This window comes from Triticum urartu, chromosome 5 (genome assembly GCF_003073215.2).
Source record: "Triticum urartu cultivar G1812 chromosome 5, Tu2.1, whole genome shotgun sequence".
NCBI lineage: Eukaryota > Viridiplantae > Streptophyta > Magnoliopsida > Poales > Poaceae > Triticum > Triticum urartu.
Genome location: NC_053026.1, coordinates 429,299,654 through 429,320,778, shown reverse-complemented (window position 1 = coordinate 429,320,778; position 21,125 = coordinate 429,299,654). Strand labels below are relative to the sequence as shown.

The 21,125-nt window shown below is 42.5% G+C and overlaps 1 protein-coding gene and 1 pseudogene across 1 annotated transcript; one reads left to right on the top strand and one right to left on the bottom strand.

Moving 5' to 3' along the window:
* The first annotated feature begins 223 nt into the window (after positions 1-223).
* Positions 224-939, top strand: LOC125509529 (putative ripening-related protein 2). The gene has a single exon (XM_048674511.1). It carries the CDS (start codon positions 289-291, stop codon positions 826-828), a length of 540 nt encoding a protein of 179 aa, XP_048530468.1. The 5' UTR covers positions 224-288; the 3' UTR covers positions 829-939.
* A 9,756-nt stretch (positions 940-10,695) lies between these two features.
* LOC125507091 lies at positions 10,696-11,297 on the bottom strand (annotated as a pseudogene).
* Positions 11,298-21,125: the final 9,828 nt, after the last annotated feature.

The window sequence follows — 21,125 nt, the reverse complement described above, 5'->3', positions numbered from 1 at the left end:
TCGCATCGCCATCCCTATACTGTCCTCTCCTCGCTCCTTCGCCGCCTCAGCTTGACTTTTGAGGCATTTTCTCTGCGATCGCATGAAGAAAGCCAGTTCGTTCACGAATCCTCACCCTCAACCGCAGCACATGCAAGGTCACACGGGACGAAATACGAGTCGCAAACAAGCGCCGGAGCACGCGCACTGGACGAACACGCTGCCTGCCTATATAGAGAGCTGGCCACTGCACACTCTCACTCTCAGAGTCTCACACCCACACCGCTCGGCCATCAAAACTTCACAAAGATGCCGAGGTCCACCAGCCGCCTCCTTCTGCTCGCGCTAGCGGCGAGCCACCTGCTGCTCGCCGCCGCCGGCGCCGGCTGCGGGCCGAGCGGCACGCTCCGGCCGAGCCGGGGCCACTCGTGCGAGGACTGCTGCAAGGCCGGGCAGGCGTACCCGACGTACACGTGCTCGCCGCCGGTCTCCTCGTCCACCCGGGCGGTCATGACGCTGAACGACTTCGACGCGGGCGGCGACGGCGGGGACCCGTCGGAGTGCGACGGCGCGTTCCACCACAACTCGGAGCGCGTGGTGGCGCTGTCCACGGGGTGGTACAGCGGGGGCTCCCGCTGCGGCAAGAGCATACGGATCCGGGCCAACGGCAGGTCCGTGCTGGCCAAGGTCGTCGACGAGTGCGACACCGTGAACGGGTGCGACCGCGAGCACGCCTTCCAGCCGCCGTGCCGCAACAACGTCGTGGACGCCTCCCAGGCGGTCTGGGACGCGCTGGGCATCACCGGGGAGGAGGTCGGCGAGTACAACGTCACTTGGGCGGATGCATGACCTATATATGGTGCATGGACGAATAAAGTGCACGTCCGAACCCAAAATGAATAAAAGGAGTTTGTAAGGGCCGCCTATTTAACAGGGCATCTGAATTTTCTTTTGGCTTAAGTCGATTTTCCCAGCCATCCAACGAGCCGTTAGCGGGCAGCGTGCGGGCCACGTGGCAGGTACGCTTTGCCCGGAGTTGCACTGTAATCCGACTGCTTTGCCGAGGCAACTTCGGCTTACCGGAGTGTACGCCGTGTGGGCTGTTTAAGCTGAATGTCTGAACGCGGTGTTCACGGCGTACACGTAGATAAGCCGAGTACCACCTGTTTGTCGTGTGCCATCATATAAGCCGTAAATTAACCCGTGTTTCAACACTCGGCTTACCATATGATACCAGGCCACGTGTGTTTTTCCTGTAGTGGCTGCAGCATTTTCGGAGATGTGGCTAGTTTTTTCTTCTTCTTTTTGGGGGGCGGGCAGATGTGGCTAGTTGCCGCTCAGGCTGGACAGAGCGAGCGGGCTTTTCGGCCCGCTCGTGACACGTTCAGGACCGGACCATACAGTCCTGGCCCGCTCAAGAAATTGACCGATCCGGTTAGAGAATTTCAGCCCGAAATTTAGCTCGGTCTGGTCTGGTCTTTAGCCGGTCCGACCGAGCGGACCGAAGCGCGCTGCCGGCTGTTCATGTCATCGCGGCCAGCGGCGACACCATGCTCTGGCCGGTGAGATCCGCACGCTGCGAGTCCGACGGCGACGCCCCGACGTCCTTCTCCCGCATGGCGGCGCCCCTCCTCAACTTGTTTCCTTTTATTGAGTCCAACAAAGAAGGAAACGCTGTCGCACCCGTGATTATCGAGAGGAACAGGGACAAGAGGCAGTCACGTCCTACCGTTTTGTTTTCCTTTTAACCGAGAGAAAATATAGAGAACGAGACAAACATGATTCGATCGGATGATTAAGGCGCCTTCCCACGTCAATTCCTCGCTGCCGTTCCTTTTATTTGCCACTAATGAGAGAAATGGGTTCAATCCAATAATCAGGCGCCATCCCATGATGCAGTTTCCTTTTATTTAGTCGAACATGCAGAAAACAGAAGGAACGAGAGAGAGAAAATGGTTCGATCCGACAATCACGGTGTCATCCCAATACCAACTTCACGTCAGAATTGATCCGTCAATTATGGCAAGGCCCGTACACAGAGAATCGTGGGCTAATGCACGCGCTAAACTACTTGCATGGTACAGAAAAATCTGCTAAGGAACACACCATGGCCACTGTCCAGCGCACTTCCTACGGCACGTCGTCCACCTCGCCTTCAGCGCTCGCGCACGTCGTCCAGCCCACCAAAGCACCCGCGCCGCCGCGCGCATCGTGCACCTCGCCACTGCACCAGAGGACGTCGTCGCCGGTGATGTTTGGTCGGTCCGCTCGGTCCGGCCGGGGCTTCGCCGCCGCCGGTCTGGTCCGGTTGGTCGGCCCGGTCCGCCAGCGGCCGGTCCAAACAACGACTCGGTCAGGGACCGGACCGTGTCCGCCCTGAGTTGCGGCCTAGGCGTGGCAAAATGTTAACGGGTGGAGGTGGAGGTAGAGCGTTTCATTTTTGACCGCCAGTGAGATCTCTAATGAGAGGCAGGGTTTGGAGGAGTGGTAGTGGGGAAAGAAATCTACAGAGCCGTTGGGTCAGGATCATACCAAGGAGAGTGAAGTAGCCGAAAACAATATCAGACCATAGATATGAAGTGTTTCCCTTTCTTATACTAGTAGTCGCTCTTGCGGAGGAGAGTGAGTTAATGGACTTGTGACCAGTGGCGGAGTCAGGATTTGAGTATAGGAAAGGCTGAGTACGTATATTGATTGAATCTTGTTGATAATTATTAGTTGCTTCTACTAAAATTGTTGATCGTTGGGGGGCCAGCCCCTGCTCGTTCCCCCTGGCTCCGCCCCTGCTTGTGACCCCAGCATGCAGGAAATGCTTCCTTCCCTTTGACTGCATGCACCGTCGTCCTTTTTGTGCTCGACACAAACCTCCTTTCTTTTTCCTTTTATATAAGGGCATGTACATTGGTTCGGTCGGCCACCGTCTGTAGGATGCGTTCATATCAGCTATAGACCATAGTTTTAGACAATCCATACAACAGGGTGGACTGGTAGGCCGGCCGTAACTCTCCGATAGTTTGTAAAATCATGGCGATCAACTCAGATCATATCTCTGTGGTCAAACCGTGTATTTCCATATATAAGATGAAGGGAAAGCTGATTTCTTGGAACACGAAATCCATCCGGCCTTAGATTAATTAATTGTAAATCCATGCTATGTCGGTGGTCATGTTTTGGCAACCGCCTCTTTTGTAACTGCCTTGTAATGAGGGTATAAATACCCCAATCTTCAATCAATGAAACAATTGTTCCATCATTTGCTCCATCCTCTCTCGTTTTTACTTTCACACGTTATCAGCACGCTCGTAACCGAGAGTGATTTGGCCGCAGAGAAGAAAGCGAAGGGGAAACAGCGGCGAGGCGGCTCTCTCGCATCTGGAGGCAGAGACACGGCCGACGCGTGGCTCTCCGGCAACAGAGTCCTCGGGCGCGTGTCTATGGCACACCATGGACGGCCCGGCGGGGCCACTCTCAAGCGCGGTGCTCGCGCCCGCAGTACCCATCGGCGTCGAGCGGCGACCGCTCTTCTGGTGCGGCGCCCTACAGCAGGCGGCGCTCGACACAGCAACCACCGGCCGAGTATGCTCTCAGGCGACACAGCGACCGCGGCGGTCTCCGGCGCACCGGTTACTCCCAGCAGCGCGTTGGAGATGTCTCCCGGCCTGGACAGAATGGTAGCAAACGCGACGTGTTCCGGAGATGCGGCGGTGGCCATCAGCCGGCGCGCGGCAGCACGGTCCTCGGCCTGGGCGGAGGCAGCCCACGAGGCACAAGACGCGGCGGCGCAACCACCGGTCTGCCCGCAGCCTCGCATGAACAGCGGCAGTGGTTACCACAACGCACGCACGGGAAAGATATTGGGGAATCTTATCCCTTTGGCTGTTGTTCGATTTTGTCCTCAGACTTCATCCTAACTACTTATAAATCCCTGTAACTTGGAGACATGCCCTTTTGGCTAATTGTCTTATGCATATTAGAGCCTAGTATTGTTCTGTATTTTAGGCCATCAGGTTTTAATGCTACTTGAACACGAGCCCTCCAGATCATTGCTATTACAGATTATGGTTGAGTCCCAAGGCATTGACTTATGTTATTGACTGCATCGATCATTCCATCTAGAATGCACCACAATATATTAGAATTCTTTATTGTAAGTGTAACAACTATGCTTTGCAATTGATTTTTCTTGCAGATCTTGATGAAATCCAAAAAAAAAGGATTATGAAGTGTCATACTCAATATGACCACCTCAAATCGCGTTTGTGGATCACAAGGTATTGATGGCATCTACCGCGCTATTTGCAGATTATCCATCATTACTGTGAGGTCTACATCTTGTCATTTTGATAAGATGATTACCTTCAACGTGCTCTTTCAATTATTAACGTACCCAAAATTTTATTTGTGAATCATAAGGTATTGGTGGCATCTACTGCGCAATTTGCAGATTATCCATCACTACTGTGAGGTCTACATCTTGTCATTTCAATAAGATGACTACCTTCAACGTGCTTTATCAAATATAAATTTTAATGTGACTACCTCAAATTTATTTTTGAATCACAAGGTATTGTGGCATCTACTGCACAGTTTGCAGATTATCCACTATTACTGCAGGGTCTACATCATGTCACTCTGACAGATGATTCCTTCAAAGTGATTTCATACATTTTGCATAACATAAGGTAATAGAATTATGAACATCTACTGACAAAAGTCAGACTATGTTTCTATTACTGCGAGATCTACACCACATCGGGTGATTATCTTCAAAGTGTTATCCTATATAAATTGAGGTCTACACATATGAATGTATAGCATCAGCTGTCATAAAATTTGCTCCTCTGAAGCATTTGTTGTTGTTCACTAAAATGATTTACTCTCATAGTAAATATTATTCATGCGCAATCACTATCTGCCGAAAATGGTATCTTGTACTAATTCAAGTCTCACTTTGCTTGAATATGTCATATAAAATTACGCAAATTTTTGCATACCTTGATGATTACCTTCTACTACATGGGTAAAATACATGGCAGTGAAGCCTATGTCACTATTTCTAATTATAGTGTCGTCCATCCATCAAGATGGATACCATAATTTATAACAAGTGTCTCAAACATCGTTGCAATGTCCACATCACATTGTGGTTATACTTTCATCGTGACTAATCAATGTCAGACATGCAAAGTCTATACGTTTTGGCAGTGACTCTAAAGTCACACACTTCCTCAAGAATGAAGTCCAAAATATTAACAATGATTTCATCACATGCGTTGTATTGAAGGATACGCCTAGGTTCACCAAGGATTACCTTGGCCATGATTGTTCTCAAACAAATCATTTTCATTGCTTACATTTTCAAATGCACTAAATTCATAATTAGGTGGGAGAATTTATTTTAAGATGATTCATGAGATCAGTCATTGTATCCACCTGTCGCATTGTTGCCACTATAACTCCACCGCCAGGATAATATGTCATGGCTATTATCTTATAGCTAAGTATGTAGATATGCATTTTATATGTCACAAACTTCACTTAGTTCTCAAGCTAAGTACATTATGGCTGAATATTAATTCACTTCAAATATTTCCCTTAAGAGAATGAGCACATCGCGGATGACCACCATTCAGTTTTCAAGACCTCAAGTCTATCTCACAATTTTATCACTTAATCAACTTCAAGTTGAGATCTCGTGATCAAATATTTTCCTATATACAGATCCAGTTAAAAAGCCCTTAATTCACCTTTACATCCTCTTAAGATGGTACTACCATTTTTATGATCAAGAAACATGGAATTTCTTTAGTTCATCAGATTCACCCAACGGGTGCTATACCATAATTTAAAATTCTTGTTGGTACCGAGAATACTATGCAAGTTAGTGGTCACAAGATAGAACCATGAGGAATTCGAAGTAAAGTGGAGGCTAATAGACAACAAAGACAAAATTATCTCTTAATAGGAATCGATACTTTTCAAATGATCAAAAGGCACCTCTCAAGTTTGTCAGATGCGTGGTTATATAAATATTGCACCTATGATTACCAAACCATCAAACATATGGTCGAACCATAATAATTTTTTTATTAAAAGGCCAATAAGTTCAATGGGATAAATTTGAAAATTTGCAAATAAAAACCAAATTATGGTAAAGGATTGTTCTCAGAATCTTCATCAGAAGGAGGACCAAAATCTAGTGGAGAAAATGGAGGATGAAAACATTTGCACTCAATAATATTGGAGACCTCAGGTAATCTCCCAATTATCCCAACATATTATTAGCCTATATACTTGTACTACTACATGTAGTAAAATGCCCAATATCATATCCCTTGGATACATATTAGATAAATTTGAATGTGTGTTTCAATTCATACTCAATATTGTTCCGTACACAATGATTTTCTAAGTATTAATAAATTAAATATTAGGCTTGATAGCCTTAACCATCCTGGTTTGGGGATGATTAGAAAATTATTGACAATTCTGTTGGTCACAACTTATCAAGTTACACATTTTCCCAAATCATCAGATTTTATGTGCACCGCATGTGACATAGGGGAAATTAGTTTTAAGGCATTCTCACCTTAAAAATTCTAAGCAAGCCACTTATTCTTCCTTGAACACATTCAAAAGATATATGTGGATTGCTTAACCATTATATGGGGTAATTTAGATAACTTATGGTACTCATATACACATTCATAAATTGTTTAAGTGTGTTTCTAATCACACACAACCATGATCTTACCCGATAAATTGCTTAACTTATCAAAGTAGGAGCAAAATTCTCCTAAACAAAGGATAAACCCATTTGAATGGACAATGTCATTGAACTCATTTCATGAGACTTGTATGATTGCATTCAGTACTCTATGTACATACCCATAATGGTTTACTTAAATTTATTATCAAAGATAGTCAAATGAATTACATGACCACTTTTAAATAATTGTAAATTTACCAGCCTCTTGCTGGACATATACGGCCTTACACACCAAAAGTATGTTCTAAATCATACCAACTGCATATCATACTACTTAACCCCCTTGTAGTAACTACGTGGAAATCAACAAAGTATTTCCTATCTGCAATAATTCGGTTACATATCGATATCACCACTCCAGCGTACATCAATGGGCACTCATAGAAAATTAGGGATCTATTTGAGGAATAACAATTTATCCATCAATCAAAATTATTCATAGCCCGTATGCTGATTGCATCAGCAATAAGGATATTTTCCGGCATTAGGGGGGAGATAAGTACCACAAAGAATGCCGAGAAATAAATTATAAATGTTATTGACATTCAATCCTTATATCCACGTACTCAAAGAATCTGAACTATAAGTTTAGAGAATCATATATTTGCAACACATTGCAAATTTGCCACATATATTTACTGATGACAAGGTGTCACTAAATTCTATATTTCTGCAGTAAAGTGTCAGAAAGAGTGGAGGTACCTGATAAACCACTCTTCTCCCCAAATGAGAGCAAGAGGGGGAGAAAGTCTGACAACACGAGATATAACTTCTCATATGCTTCCGCGGAAACAGAGGAAATCAATTCCTCAACCAGTAAATGTAATTCAACATCAAGTTGAAAGACACCTCACTGGATGCTCATCATCCGAAGCCCGGCATAAATGTGCACAAATGTTTTGGTGCCGGGACATCGAAACACCTTGCCTCCATTTGTTGTAGGAAATCACAAGGAGTTAAAAAGGAATAAATATATTATCCACAAACTTCAATGATTCCATTAAAGACTACATTTGTCGACATATATTTCTTCTCAAATTGCTAAACCTTTTGGGCCCCGAACCAAAATCCATGGTAGAGTGCCTCTTGCACTCATATTGGTTCACATAAAAGGAAGTAAGTAATGAAGAATAGCACTCGCTCTACAAATGAGTAGTATTTACCGCAGTAATACCTACTCCTCATAAGTATCTTCCATATGTAATACTAAAAACTTCTCATTCATAGACAAAGTCAATGAGGTGGTGAGAAAGCGAGGCTTGTAGCAAAAGGGTTCACGCAAAGACCCGACATCGATTATGATGTAACATACCCTCTTGGTATGAGTGGAATTATGTTTCGATACAAAATATCATTGGCAATAAAAATAATAACAATATCCATGCAGATGATGGATGAAGTGGCTACATACTCATATGAGTCTCTCATTTTGGAAATCTCTATTCAAGTCCCTGAAGGGCTTATACTTCCGAATCCAAAAGAAAATCGCAACAAATTTTGTGTAAAACTTCATAAGTCACTCTATGACTTGAAATAGTCGGAAATCATATGGTACTACCGACTAAATGAGTTCCTTTTTCAAAAGGATTACTCGAATAATGATGATTATTTACATGTTTAATAAAAGAATCCCAAATTTGATTTCCTTTCATCACCTCAGTGTATATTGATGACCTCATCATCAATGTCTATACAAGACCTAAACATACACATAATCATCTCAAGACGGGAAATTTGGATTCAACCAAATTTAGCTTAAGCTTACAACTTGAGCATTCTCTCAAGAATACATATCAGTACTACATATATCCAAGACATATACGAGAAGTTCAATGTGGATATATCAAACCAATAAAAGACATGTAATATGATCATAGTACCCCTGATAGGCTACAAATCCATTCATACCTAGGGCTGATAATGAAGTGATATCAGGACCTGAAGTTCTATCTCACTAATGTCAAAGCACTCATATAATTGCAAAACTATGTCAGGCCTGACACTAAATTTGCTATCTTTGTTCAGAGTGCAACCCACAACAAAAGGTATATGGCCGATATAAGAAATATTAGCTGATATCTCAAGCTCACAATAAAGCTTGGATATTTCCATCAGGAAATAAAAGATATGACCATGATATGATATAATGATATTGGCTCTTTCTTTGATCCCAACAATGCCATATCAATGACTGAATTTGCGGGAATAGCCTTCATATGGAAGTCATCTAAATGAGCATTAATGGCTATTTCTAGTTATCATTTTGACATAATTGCTTTATCTAAAAGCATTGCAAAATATGCATGGCTTAGCAGAATAATTAACCACATTCAAAATCATGTGGTTGAGATTCATCAGAATCACATAACTTGATTTATCAAGACGCTACCACTTGTGTTACTCAATACCTAAAGGTTATAAGAAGAGCAATATCATTAAGCACATTGCTCGAAAATTACTTATCCTTACAAATTATAGAAAGTGAGGAAACAATATGCAAACAACATACTTTGAAAATCCTACAGATTATTAATAATGTCATGATCATATCAATGGAATTTGTATTACACATTCTCCAGGTTTGCAAAGTTCAGGGGGAGTAATTTCCCAAATCTATAATCTGTTAACAATCATGAGACTGCATATATTGTACTCTTTTTCCCTTCATGAGTTTTCCCTAATGGTTTCTCATAAAAGGTTTTTAATGAGAAAATAGAAGCACAAGTGTACATATATGCCATATCATTTCTCCTTATATTTTTCCCACTAGGTTTTAAAGGAGTTCTCAATGGTATATATAAACGCACTCTTTTTCCTTATGAGTTTTCTCTTAAAGTTTCTCATAATGGTTTTTAATGAGGCTATATCTTCTCAAAGATCATATGTCATACTTTCTATTTTCCCTATAGGGGTTTTTAAAGGAAGTACTCAAGACATATTTATTGGTCTCTAAACTCACTTATGAGTTTTATCCTTCTCCGAAGATTTTTCTCATATGGGTTATCAAGAGACATAATCATTATATGTTGCCTCATTTTCTCCTTATTTTTCCCACTGGGTTTAAAGGAGTTTTAGCAACATATCAAATACAATTCTCCTCATATTTTTCCCACAGGATTTTTGGAGGAGCCTTTTCCAAGATGAAGATAATGAACGTTCAAGGCAAATACATAGTAGGAGGAGTCTTTATCAAGATGATGTATATTCACAAAGACAAGCATTGATTAGGGGGAGTGTTAGGAATTAATTAATTAGATTAATTAATTGTAAATCCATACTATGTCGGTGGTCATGTTTTGGCAACCGCCTCCTTTGTAACTGCCTTGTAATGAGGGTATAAATACCCCAATCTTCAATCAATGAAACAACTGTTCCATCATTTGCTCCATCCTCTCTCGTTTTTACTTTCACACGGCCCACCCACGATGCTCGATAGACTCATACAACGGGAAACAACTCGTCTGTAGGCAGCGATTTTTACGCCAACCGATCGTCGTTATTTCTACAGACAGACCCCGCTCTTTTTCCTATTCTCTCTGCCCACGTCATTTTTTTCTTACGTGGCTGGTGTTACATACGGCTGACCGTACATCATTATACATGCCACCATAATAATAATAATAATAATAATAATAATAATAATAATAATAATAATAATAATAATTACATACCTTAATTTTTGGCGGAGTCTAAATTTAATCCCTTAACTCTAAAACCGAAGAAGTTGCACCCTTAACTCTTCAAACCAGACAAGTTTCATATGTTCATCGTGTTCATTGTGAGATCCTGCCAGACAACTTTTGGCAGGATCTCGAAGTTTTGAGAGACGAAAAATATACTTTTCTCTAATAATAAAAAGGGAGACAGAAAGACGGTGACGCAAAAACAACATCGTATGTTCATCGTGTTCCGCTGGTTGCGCTGAGTCGAGAGGTTTTGAGCGGTAGCTATAACAGACTGCGCTGCCGGCCGTGGCCCGTGGGCTTCTGCTCGATGAGCCCCATGAGCTCGGCGTAGAGCTGCTCCGCTTCGCAGGTGAGCTCCCCGCCGTCGTCGACCGTGGCGAGGGCTGCTTCGAGATCGACAAGCGCGGGAGGAGGAGTGGCCGGGGGAGCAACTCCGGCTGGAGGAAGTCGATGGCCCCGCCGCAGTGCTCATCAGCATCACGTGCCTCTTCTTGAGCTTGGAGTTCCAGTGGTTCTTGACGTCGTTGTCCGTCCGGCCGGGGAGCTTCGCCGCGATCGCCGACCACCTGGCCGGGTTTCAATTGCAATGCAAACAACCACGGAAGTAGTAGTAGTAAGTACCTAGCGGCGATGGTTCGGTCATAAGAAAGATTCAGACGCACGTAGCCGATGCATGTATATGTAGAGGTGCGCTTGGGTACAACCTCAAAATGTATAAAGGGTAGGGCGATCATTTCACACACCGTATTAAAATACCCGCCCGCCGTATCCGCGCCTGTGTTGTCGTACGGCGCCATCGCGTACGCCCGCCCGCCCGCGCCCACGCCCGGTGTACGCCCGCCCGCATGCACGCCCGCCCGCATGCACGCCCGCCCTACTGCGTACACTCGAGTGATTTAAAAAAAAATGATCGGGCGAACCCTATCTTCACCTCGCCTTAGGCGCCACCTCTCACGCCGCCGCCGCCATCTCCGGCAATACCTGGCCAACGAAAAAAAAACCTACACGTTGTGCGCTACCGGACGCCGACAACCGCTCGTCGTCAGCTCGGCGTGCTGTTCGCCCTCGCGTTGTGTGTGACTAGACGCCGACAACCGCCTCGGTCGGGCAGACGCCTCCGCCGCCGTCAGCTCGTAGCTGTTCGCCGTCGAGTCTCCGACGAATCCTAATACTATTCTCATGTCTGACGAAGGCAACGAGGTACGCGAGGCGCTGGCATAGTGATTTGAAAACGGATTTTAATTGCGAAGATGTTACGTGATGTTTGAATGGATCTTTGATTATATATGAACGTGTGTAGATTGATGCTGAAATAGGATATGACGGTGATGATGGCGGTAGCGAGGACGGATCATTGTCATTGGATGAAGACGAACATGACGATGAAAATTATATGAGTTTGGATGAGTCTTACAGTGGCAATGTAAGTGGTCTGCATGTTGTCAACCATATTAAATACAAGCATCCGCGATGACAATAACATGTTTGACTTTGCACAGATAGGAGGGGATGATGACAATGAGGATATAGATGTAGATGATTCATATGCTGAAAGCGGAAGCCATCTAGGTTTAGATTTATGTATTGCAGGTTATTTTAAAGTGACATGAAAAACGCATCAAATCTTACATATCATATTTACAATTTGCGCAGATGGAAGTGGAAGGGTACTATGAGTGGAATTTTTTCGATGATGCCAATGACGAAAACGATATCGATGCATCTTATAATGACAACTCGAGCAAAATAAGTAGTGGAAAGTGAATACATATGATAGTCCTTATACAGCTACTTACTGACATATAAGGTTGTTTGTATTTTTTTCCAGGGAGAGGTTGGTGGTGCTTGCGAAAACGATCATGATGCCAATGGTGATGAGTGCAATTTTGACACTGAGTATGATGAATACCAGCAAGAATCACTGGCCAGGCATTGGAAGATGATGTCCACGACGTTCAGGACAGACGAGGGGGCATATGATTTCTATAACGATTATGCGAAAAAGCGTGGCTTCAGCATTAGGAAGGACAACTTGAAATATGCAAAGGGTATCGACGCACGTAGGCGCTTGAGGAGGTTTCTGTGTTCAAGGGCTGGGAAACGACAGGCCAAGTTTTGTACCATGGAAGGGAAGAAGCGCATGCTGAGAGCGAAGACTCGGTGCTGAAGGAAATATGCCCTAGAGGCAATAATAAAGTTGTTATTTATATTTCCTTATATCATGATAAATGTTTATTATTCATGCTAAAATTGTATTAACCGGAAACATAATACATGTGTGAATACATAGACAAACATAGTGTCACTAGTATGCCTCTACTTGATTAGCTCGTTAATCAAAGATGGTTAAGTTTCCTAACCATAGACATGAGTTGTCATTTGATTAACGGGATCACATCATTAGGAAAATGATGTGATTGACTTGACCCATTCCGTTAGCTTAGCACTTGATCGTTTAGTTTGTTGCTATTGCTTTCTTCATGACTTATACATGTTCCTATGACTATGAGATTATGCAACTTCCGTTTACCAGAGGAACACTTTGTGTGCTACCAAACGTCACAACGTAACTGGGTGATTATAAATGTGCTCTACAGGTGTCTCCGAAGGTACTTGTTGGGTTGGCGTATTTCGAGATTAGGATTTGTCACTCTGATTGTCGGAGAGGTATCTCTGGGCCCACTCGGTAATACACATCACTTAAGCCTTGCAAGCATTGCAACTAATGAGTTAGTTGCGGGATGATGTGTTATGGAATGAGTAAAGAGACTTGCCGGTAACGAGATTAAACTAGGTATTGAGATACCGACGATCGAATCTCGGGCAAGTAACATACCGATGACAAAGGGAACAACTTATGTTGTTATGCGGTTCGACCGATAAAGATCTTCGTAGAATATGTAGGAGCCAATATGGGCATCCAGATTCCGCTATTGGTTATTGACCAGAGAAATGTCTCGGTCATGTCTACATACTTCTCGAACCCGTAGGGTCCGCACGCTTAACGTTCGTTGATGATATAGTATTTATGAGTTATGTATGTTAGTAACCGAATGTTGTTCGGAGTTCCGGATAAGATCACGGACATGGCGAGGAACTCCGGAATGGTCCGGAGATAAAGTTTGATATATGGGATAATAGTGTTTAGTCTTCGGAAGGGTTCCGGAACTAACCGGAAGGGGTTCCGGATGTTTCCCGAAATGTTTGGGTATGAGAACACTTTATTTGGGCCAAAGGGGAAAGCCCACAAGGTTTTTGGAAAAGCGCAAAAGGAAGTTTTGCGAAGTCCATAGGCCAGACGCCATGGTCTGGGTCCAGACGCTGGGAACCCTGGCATCTGGCCCTGGAGTCCAAGAAGGACTCTTGCCTTTCGGGTGAAACCGACTTTGTGGAGGCTTTTACTCCAAGTTTCGACCCCAAGGCTCAACATACAAATAGAGAGGTAGTGCTAGCACCCAAGAGACATCAAGAAATACCAAGCCGTGTGCCGGCTACCCCGTCCCCTCTAGTTTATCCTCCGTCATAGTTTTCGTAGTGCTTAGGCGAAGCCCTGCGGATATTGTTCTTGACCAACACCGTCACCACGCCGTCGTGCTGCCGGAACTCATGTACAACTTCGCCCCTCTTGCTGGATCGAGAAGGCGAGGACGTCATCGAGCTAAATGTGTGCTGAATGCGGAGGTGCCGTACGTTCGGTACTTGATCGGGACGGATCATGAAGGTGTATGACTACATCAACCGCGTTGATAAACGCTTCCGCTTACAGTCTACGAGGGTACTTAGACAACTGATAACCCACAAGTATAGGGGATCGCAACAGTTTTCGAGGGTAGAGTATTCAACCCAAATTTATTGATTCGACACAAGGGGAGCCAAAGAATATTCTCAAGTACTAGCAGCTGAGTTGTCAATTCAACCACACCTGGAAACTTAATATCTGCAGCAAATTATTTAGTAGCAAAGTAATATGATAGTAGTGGTAACAGTAGCAAAAGGTAACAATAGTAAAAGCATTGTTTTTGGTATTTTGTAGTGATAATAGCAATAGCAACGGAAAAGTAAATAAGCGAAGCACAATATATGGAAAGCTCATAGGCAATGGATCGGTGATGGAGAATTATGCCGGATACGGTTCATCATGTAACAGTCATAACCTAGGGTGACACAGAACTAGCTCCAGTTCATTGATATAATGTAGGCATGTATTCCGAATATAGTCATACGTGCTTATGGAAAAGAACTTGCATGACATCTTTTGTCCTACCCTCCCGTGGCAGCGGGGTCCTTACGGAAACTAAGGGATATTAAGGCCTCCTTTTAATAGAGAACCGGAACAAAGCATTAACACATGGTGAATACATGAACTCCTCAAACTACGGTCATCACCGATAAGTATCCCGATTATTGTCACTTCGAGGTTAACGGATCATAACACATAATAGGTGACCATAGACTTGTAAGATAGGATCAAGAACACTCATATATTGATGAAAACATAATAGGTTCAGATCTGAAATCATGGCACTCGGGCCCTAGTGACAAGCATTAAGCATCGCAAAGTCATAGCAACATCAATCTCAGAACATAGTGGACACTAGGGATCAAACCCTAACAAAACTAACTCGATTACATGATAGATCCCATCCAACCCATCGTCGTCCAGTAAGCCTACAATGGAATTACTCACGCACGGCGGTGAGCATCATGAAATTGGTGATGGAGGATGGTTGGTGATGACGATGGCGACGGATTCCCCTCTCCGGAGCCCCAAACGGACTCCAGATCAGCCCTCTCGAGAGGTTTTAGGGCTTGGCGGCGGCTCCGTATCATAAAACGCGATGATTTCTTCTCTCTGATTTTTTTCTCATCGAAACTCAATATATGGAGGTGGAGTTGGAGTCGGAGAGGCAACAGGGGGCCCACGAGGTTGGGGGGGCGCGCCCTAGGGGGGCAGGCGCGCCCCACCCTCGTGGAGAGACGGTGGGCCCCCTGGCCTTCATCTTTGGCATGTATTTTTCTTATTTTCTGAAAAGTGTCTCCGTGAAGTTTCAGGTCATTCCGAGAACGTTTGCTCCTACACATAAATAACACCATGGTAGTTCTGCTGAAAACAACGTCAGTCCGGGTTAGATCCATTCAAATCATGCAAGTTAGAGTCCAAAACAATGGCAAAAGTGTTTGGAAAAGTAGATACGTTGGAGACGTATCAACTCCCCCAAGCTTAAACCTTTGCTTGTCCTCAAGCAATTCAGTTAACAAACTGAAAGTGATAAAGAAAAACATTTACAAACTCTGTTTGCTCTTGTTGTTGTAAATATGTAAAGCCAGCATTCAAGTTTTCAGCAAAGATTATAACTAACCACATTCGCAATAACACATAGGTCTGCAAGTTACTCATATCAATAGCATAATCAACTAGCGAGCCATAATAATAAAAGTCGGATGACAACACTTTCTCAAAACAATCATAATATGATATAACCAGATGGTATCTCGCTAGCCCTTTCTGAGACCGCAAAACATAAATGCAGAGCACCTTTAAATAACAAGGATTGACTAGACATTGTAATTCATGGTAAAAGAGATCCAGTCAAGTCATACTCAATGTAAACTAACAATAATGAATGCAAATGACAGCAGTGCTCTCCAAGTGGTGCTTTTTAATAAGAGGATGATGACTCAGCATAAAAGTAAATAGATAGGCCCTTCGCAGAGGGGAGCAGGGATTTGTAGAGGTGCCAGAGCTCGGTTTTGAAACAGATGTGAATAATATTTTGAGCGGTATACTTTCATTGTCAACATAACAACCAAGAGATGGTGATATCTTCCATGCTACACACATTATAGGCGGTTCCCAAACAGAATGGTAAAGTTTATACTTCCCCTTCCACCAACAAGCATCAATCCATGGCTTGCTCGAAACAATGAGTGCCTCCAACTAACAAAAGACCCAGGGGGAGTTTTGTTTGCAATTATTTTGATTTAGTTTGCATAAAGCATGGGACTGGGCATCCCGGTGACCAGCCATTTATCTCGTGAGTGAGGAGCGGAGTCCACTCCTCCTGAGAATAACCCGCCTAACATGGAAGATACGGACAGCCCTAGTTGATACATGAGCTATTCGAGCATACAAAACAGGATATTTATTTGAAGGTTTAGAGTTTGGCACATACAAATTTACTTGGAACGGCATGTAGATACCGTATATAGGTAGGTATAGTGGAATCATGTGGAATAACTTTGGGGTTTAAGGAGTTTGGATGCACAAGCAGTATTCCCGCTTAGTACAGGTGAAGGCTAGCAAAAGACTGGGAAGTGACCAGCTAGAGAGCGACAACGGTCATGAACATGCATTACAATTAATCAACACTGAATGCAAGCATGAGTAGGAGATAATCCACCATGAACATAAATATCGTGAAGGCTATGTTGATTTTGTTTCAACTACATGCGTGAACATGCGCCAAGTCAAGTCACTTAAATCATTCAAAGGAGGATACCATCCTATCATACCACATCATAACCATTTTAATAGCATGTTGGCACGCAAGGTAAACCATTATAACTCATAGATAATCAAGCATGGCACAAGAAACTATGATCTCTAGTTGTCATTGCAAACATGTTTATTCATAATAGGCCGAATCAGGAACGATGAACTAATCATATTTACAAAAACAAAAGAGGTCGAGTTCATTCCAGCTTTTCTCATCTCAGCCAGTCCATCATATATCATCATAATTGCCTTTCACTTGTACGACTGAACGATGTGAATAATAATAATAGTAATAGTGAACGTGCATTGGACTAAGCTGGAATCTGCAAGCATTCAATAAATAGGAGAAGACAAGGCAATATGGGCTCTTTTGTCAGATCAACAATAATGCATATAAGAGCCTCTTCAACAATTTAATCATGGTCTTCTCCGATCGACCCCCAAAGAAAAGAAAAGAAATAAAACTATTTACACGGGAAAGCTCCCAACAAGCAAAAGAAGAACATGAAATCTTTTTGGGTTTTCTTTTTAATTACTACTACAAGCATGGAAAGTAAACTAATTAAAATCTACAACTAATTTTTTTGTTTTCCTTAAAGGTTTATTAAACACACAAGAAGAAAGCATAAAAAGGAAAATAAACTAGCATGGATGATACAATGAAAAAGTATGAGCACCAACATTTAGCAATGAGTGTGTGAACATGAATGTAATATCGGTGGGAAATACGTACTCCCCCAAGCTTAGGCTTTTGGCCTAAGTTGGTCTATGGCCACGGCTGGCCTGGCGGATATCCATAATAATAGTTGTTGGGGTCGTACTGTGATGTAGACGAGGAAGGCTCCGATTGCCATTGGCTGACAATCATCTCTGGATCCCACTGATAATTAGACTGTCGTGAAGGATCAAATTGTGGTTCCGGCTCTGACTCCTCGGCTAGTGTAGGGTTCCGGTAGGCGTGGATAGCCGTCAACGGAACAAGGTACGTGCCTACAGTCAAATCAAACAAAGAAGGAGCAGACAAGGTAATAATCTCAGGATGATGTTTATTAAAGAACAATTGATATTTAAGCTCTCCTTCCCTATTCTTAACAATAAAAATCATGTGCTACCATACTTTTATAATCTAAATAAACACGAGGCAACACTTTTTCTTTCTTCTCAGCATGCCTAATAGGTATGTTAAAATGTGCAGCTAGGCGTGTAGCATAGATGCCTCCAAAGATGGGGCCCTTGGTACGGTTCAGACTTAACCATTTGGCAATAATGCTGCCCATACTAAAAGAGTTATCAGGGATACTCAGGTTTCCACAGTTTCCGCGACCAATTAAGCAACGACAAGCAAATAATGCAAAATAACGTAAAACAGGAAAGTGTATGCTAGTGATTCGTGCATCGGAAACCTTCCTTGTTTCCCCTACAGTGATAGTGTCAATAAATCCCTCCACATCATCACGATGTGGTTCTTCTGTAGTGCCTCAAAAGGGACTAAACAGATCTGAAAAAAAACATAAAGTGACATCTCCTTATGCTCATCATATAAATGAATCTCCACCGTAGGTGGTGAGTTCCTAGAATGGAAATAAAAGTTATGCACAAAGGTATTTGTGAGCAAGAGATACTGATCGCATTGGTCGTGGAGGAAAGCGGTAAGGCCTGCAGTCTGAGCCAACTCATGAAAATCTTCATAAATCCCGTCTGCTCTTAAGAAATCCTCAGAAGGCCATTCACACGCCTGAACCTCCGCGGTGCGAGGCAAATTATACTTAGGCTTCGGTGCCTTCTCCTTCGAGCTTTGGCTCGATGAGCCCCTCAAAAGTCTCCTCATAATTTTCTGAAAAATTCTGAAATTTTTAGTAACTTCAAAATAAAAGTAAACCAAACTCAATAATATTGATAGCAACTACTCCTACAAGTGCCTAGGGCCTATATCATGCATCAAAACTACTTTTGACCATATAAATTTGACATGCACGCTCAAGAACAGGGTCACCTAAGCAACACAAATTTGCAATGAATAAAGCACTAGAACAAAAACTAATTGGACCAATGGAGGAGTCACATACCAAGGAACAATCTCCCCAAGCAGTTTTGTGAGAGGTGCTTTGAGCAAGGAGATCGAAAATGGCAGCAAAACGAGTTTGGACTCGGGTTTGAGCTGGTTTTTCATGTTTGGGGGAGGAAGAAGGAGTGTATGGGTGCAAGAATAAGTGGAGGAGGGCCACCGTGGGCCCACAAGGCAGGGGCGCACCCTCCACCCTCGTGGCAAGGTGGTTGGCCCCCCTGGTGTGTTCTCAGTTCCATAAATCCTCAAATATTCTAGAAAAAATCATATTTAATTTTCAGGGCATTTGGAGAACTTTTATTTTCGAGGTATTTTTATATTGCACGGATAATCAGATAACAGACAGAAAAATATTTATTTTTATTTTATTTAACATAAATAACAGAAAGTAAAAGTGGGGTACAGAAGGTTGTGCCTTCTAGTTTCATCCATCTCATGATCATCAAAAGGAATCCACTAACAAGGTTGATCAAGTCTTGTTAACGAACTCATTCTGAATAACATGGAACCGGAGAAATTTCGAATAACACTGTGTTACCTCAACGGGGATATGCACATCCCAAATAATAAGAATATCATATTTTTTCTTGACAGTAGGAAGAGGAAATTCAAAACCTCCAAATATAATCGATGGAATTTTTCTAATAGAGTTGATACTATGAACTTGAGGTTGTTTCCTCAGAAAGTGTACCGTATGCTCATTACCATTAACATGAAAAGTAACATTGCCTTTAGTGCAATCAATAACAGCCCTGCAGTATTCAAAAAGGGTCTTCCGAGAATAATAGACATACTATCGTCCTCGGGAATATCAAGAATAACAAAGTCCGTTAAAATAGTAATGTTTGCAACTACAACAGGCACATCCTCACAAATACCGATAGGTATAGCAGTTGATTTATCAGCCATTTGCAAAGATATTTCAGTAGGTGTCAACTTATTCAAATCAAGTCTACGATATAAATAGAGAGGCATAACACTAATACCGGCTCCAAGATCACATAAAGCAGTTTTAACATAGTTTCTTTTAATGGAGCATGGTATAGTGGGTACTCCTGAATCTCCAAGTTTCTTTGATATTCCACCCTTAAAAGTATAATTAGCAAGCATGGTGGAAATTTCAGCTTCCGATATTTTTCTTTTATTTGTAATAATATCTTTCATATACTTAGCATAAGGATTGGTTTTGAGCATATCAGTTAATCGCATACGTAAAAAGATAGGTCTAATCATTTCAGCAAAGCGCTCAAAATCCTCATCATTCTTTTTCTTGGATGGTTTAGGAGGAAAGGGCATGGGTTTCTGAACCCATGGCTCTCTTTCTTTACCGTGTTTCCTAGCAACAAAATCTTTCTTGTCATAACGTTGATTCTTTGATTGTGGGTTATCAAGATCAACAGCAGGTTCAATTTCTATGTCATTGTCATTACTAGGTTGAGCATCATTATGAACATTATCATTAACATTATCACTAGTTTCAGGTTCATTACCAAATTGAGTTTCAGCATCAGAAATAGAAATATCATTTGGATTCTCAGGTGTTTCAACAATAGGATCACTAGAAGCATGCAAAGTACTATCATTTTTCTTTTTCTTCTTTTTAGAAGAGCTAGGTGCATCTATATTATTTCTCTGAGAATCTTGCTCAATACTCTTAGGATGGCCTTCAGGATACAAAGGTTCCTGAGTCATTCTACCAGTTCTAGTAACCACTCTAACAGCATAATCATTATCTTTATTATTCAATTCATTGAGCAAATCATTTTGAGCTTTAAGTACTTGTTCTACTTGAGTGGTAACCATAGAAGCATGTTTACTAATAAGTTTAAGTTCACCTTTAACATTAGCCATATAATCACCCATGTGTCCAAGCATATTTGAATTGTATTTCAATTGTCTACCAAAATAAGCATTAAAATCTTCTTGCTTAGCCATAAATTTATCAAACTCATCTAAGCATGGGCTAGCAATTTTAGTAAATGGGATTACAGCTTTATCATATCTATAGAGAGAATTTACCTTTACTACCTGTGTCGGGTTATCAAGACCATGAGTTTCTTCAATAGGTAAAGGATTAAGATTATATGTTTCTTCAACAGGCGGTAAATTAAGACCATGTATTTCTTCAAT

Coding starts and splice junctions, on each gene's coding strand:
- LOC125509529 (XM_048674511.1), top strand. CDS start 289: ATGCCGAGGTCCACCAGCCGCCTCCTTCTGCTCGCGCTAGCGGCGAGC.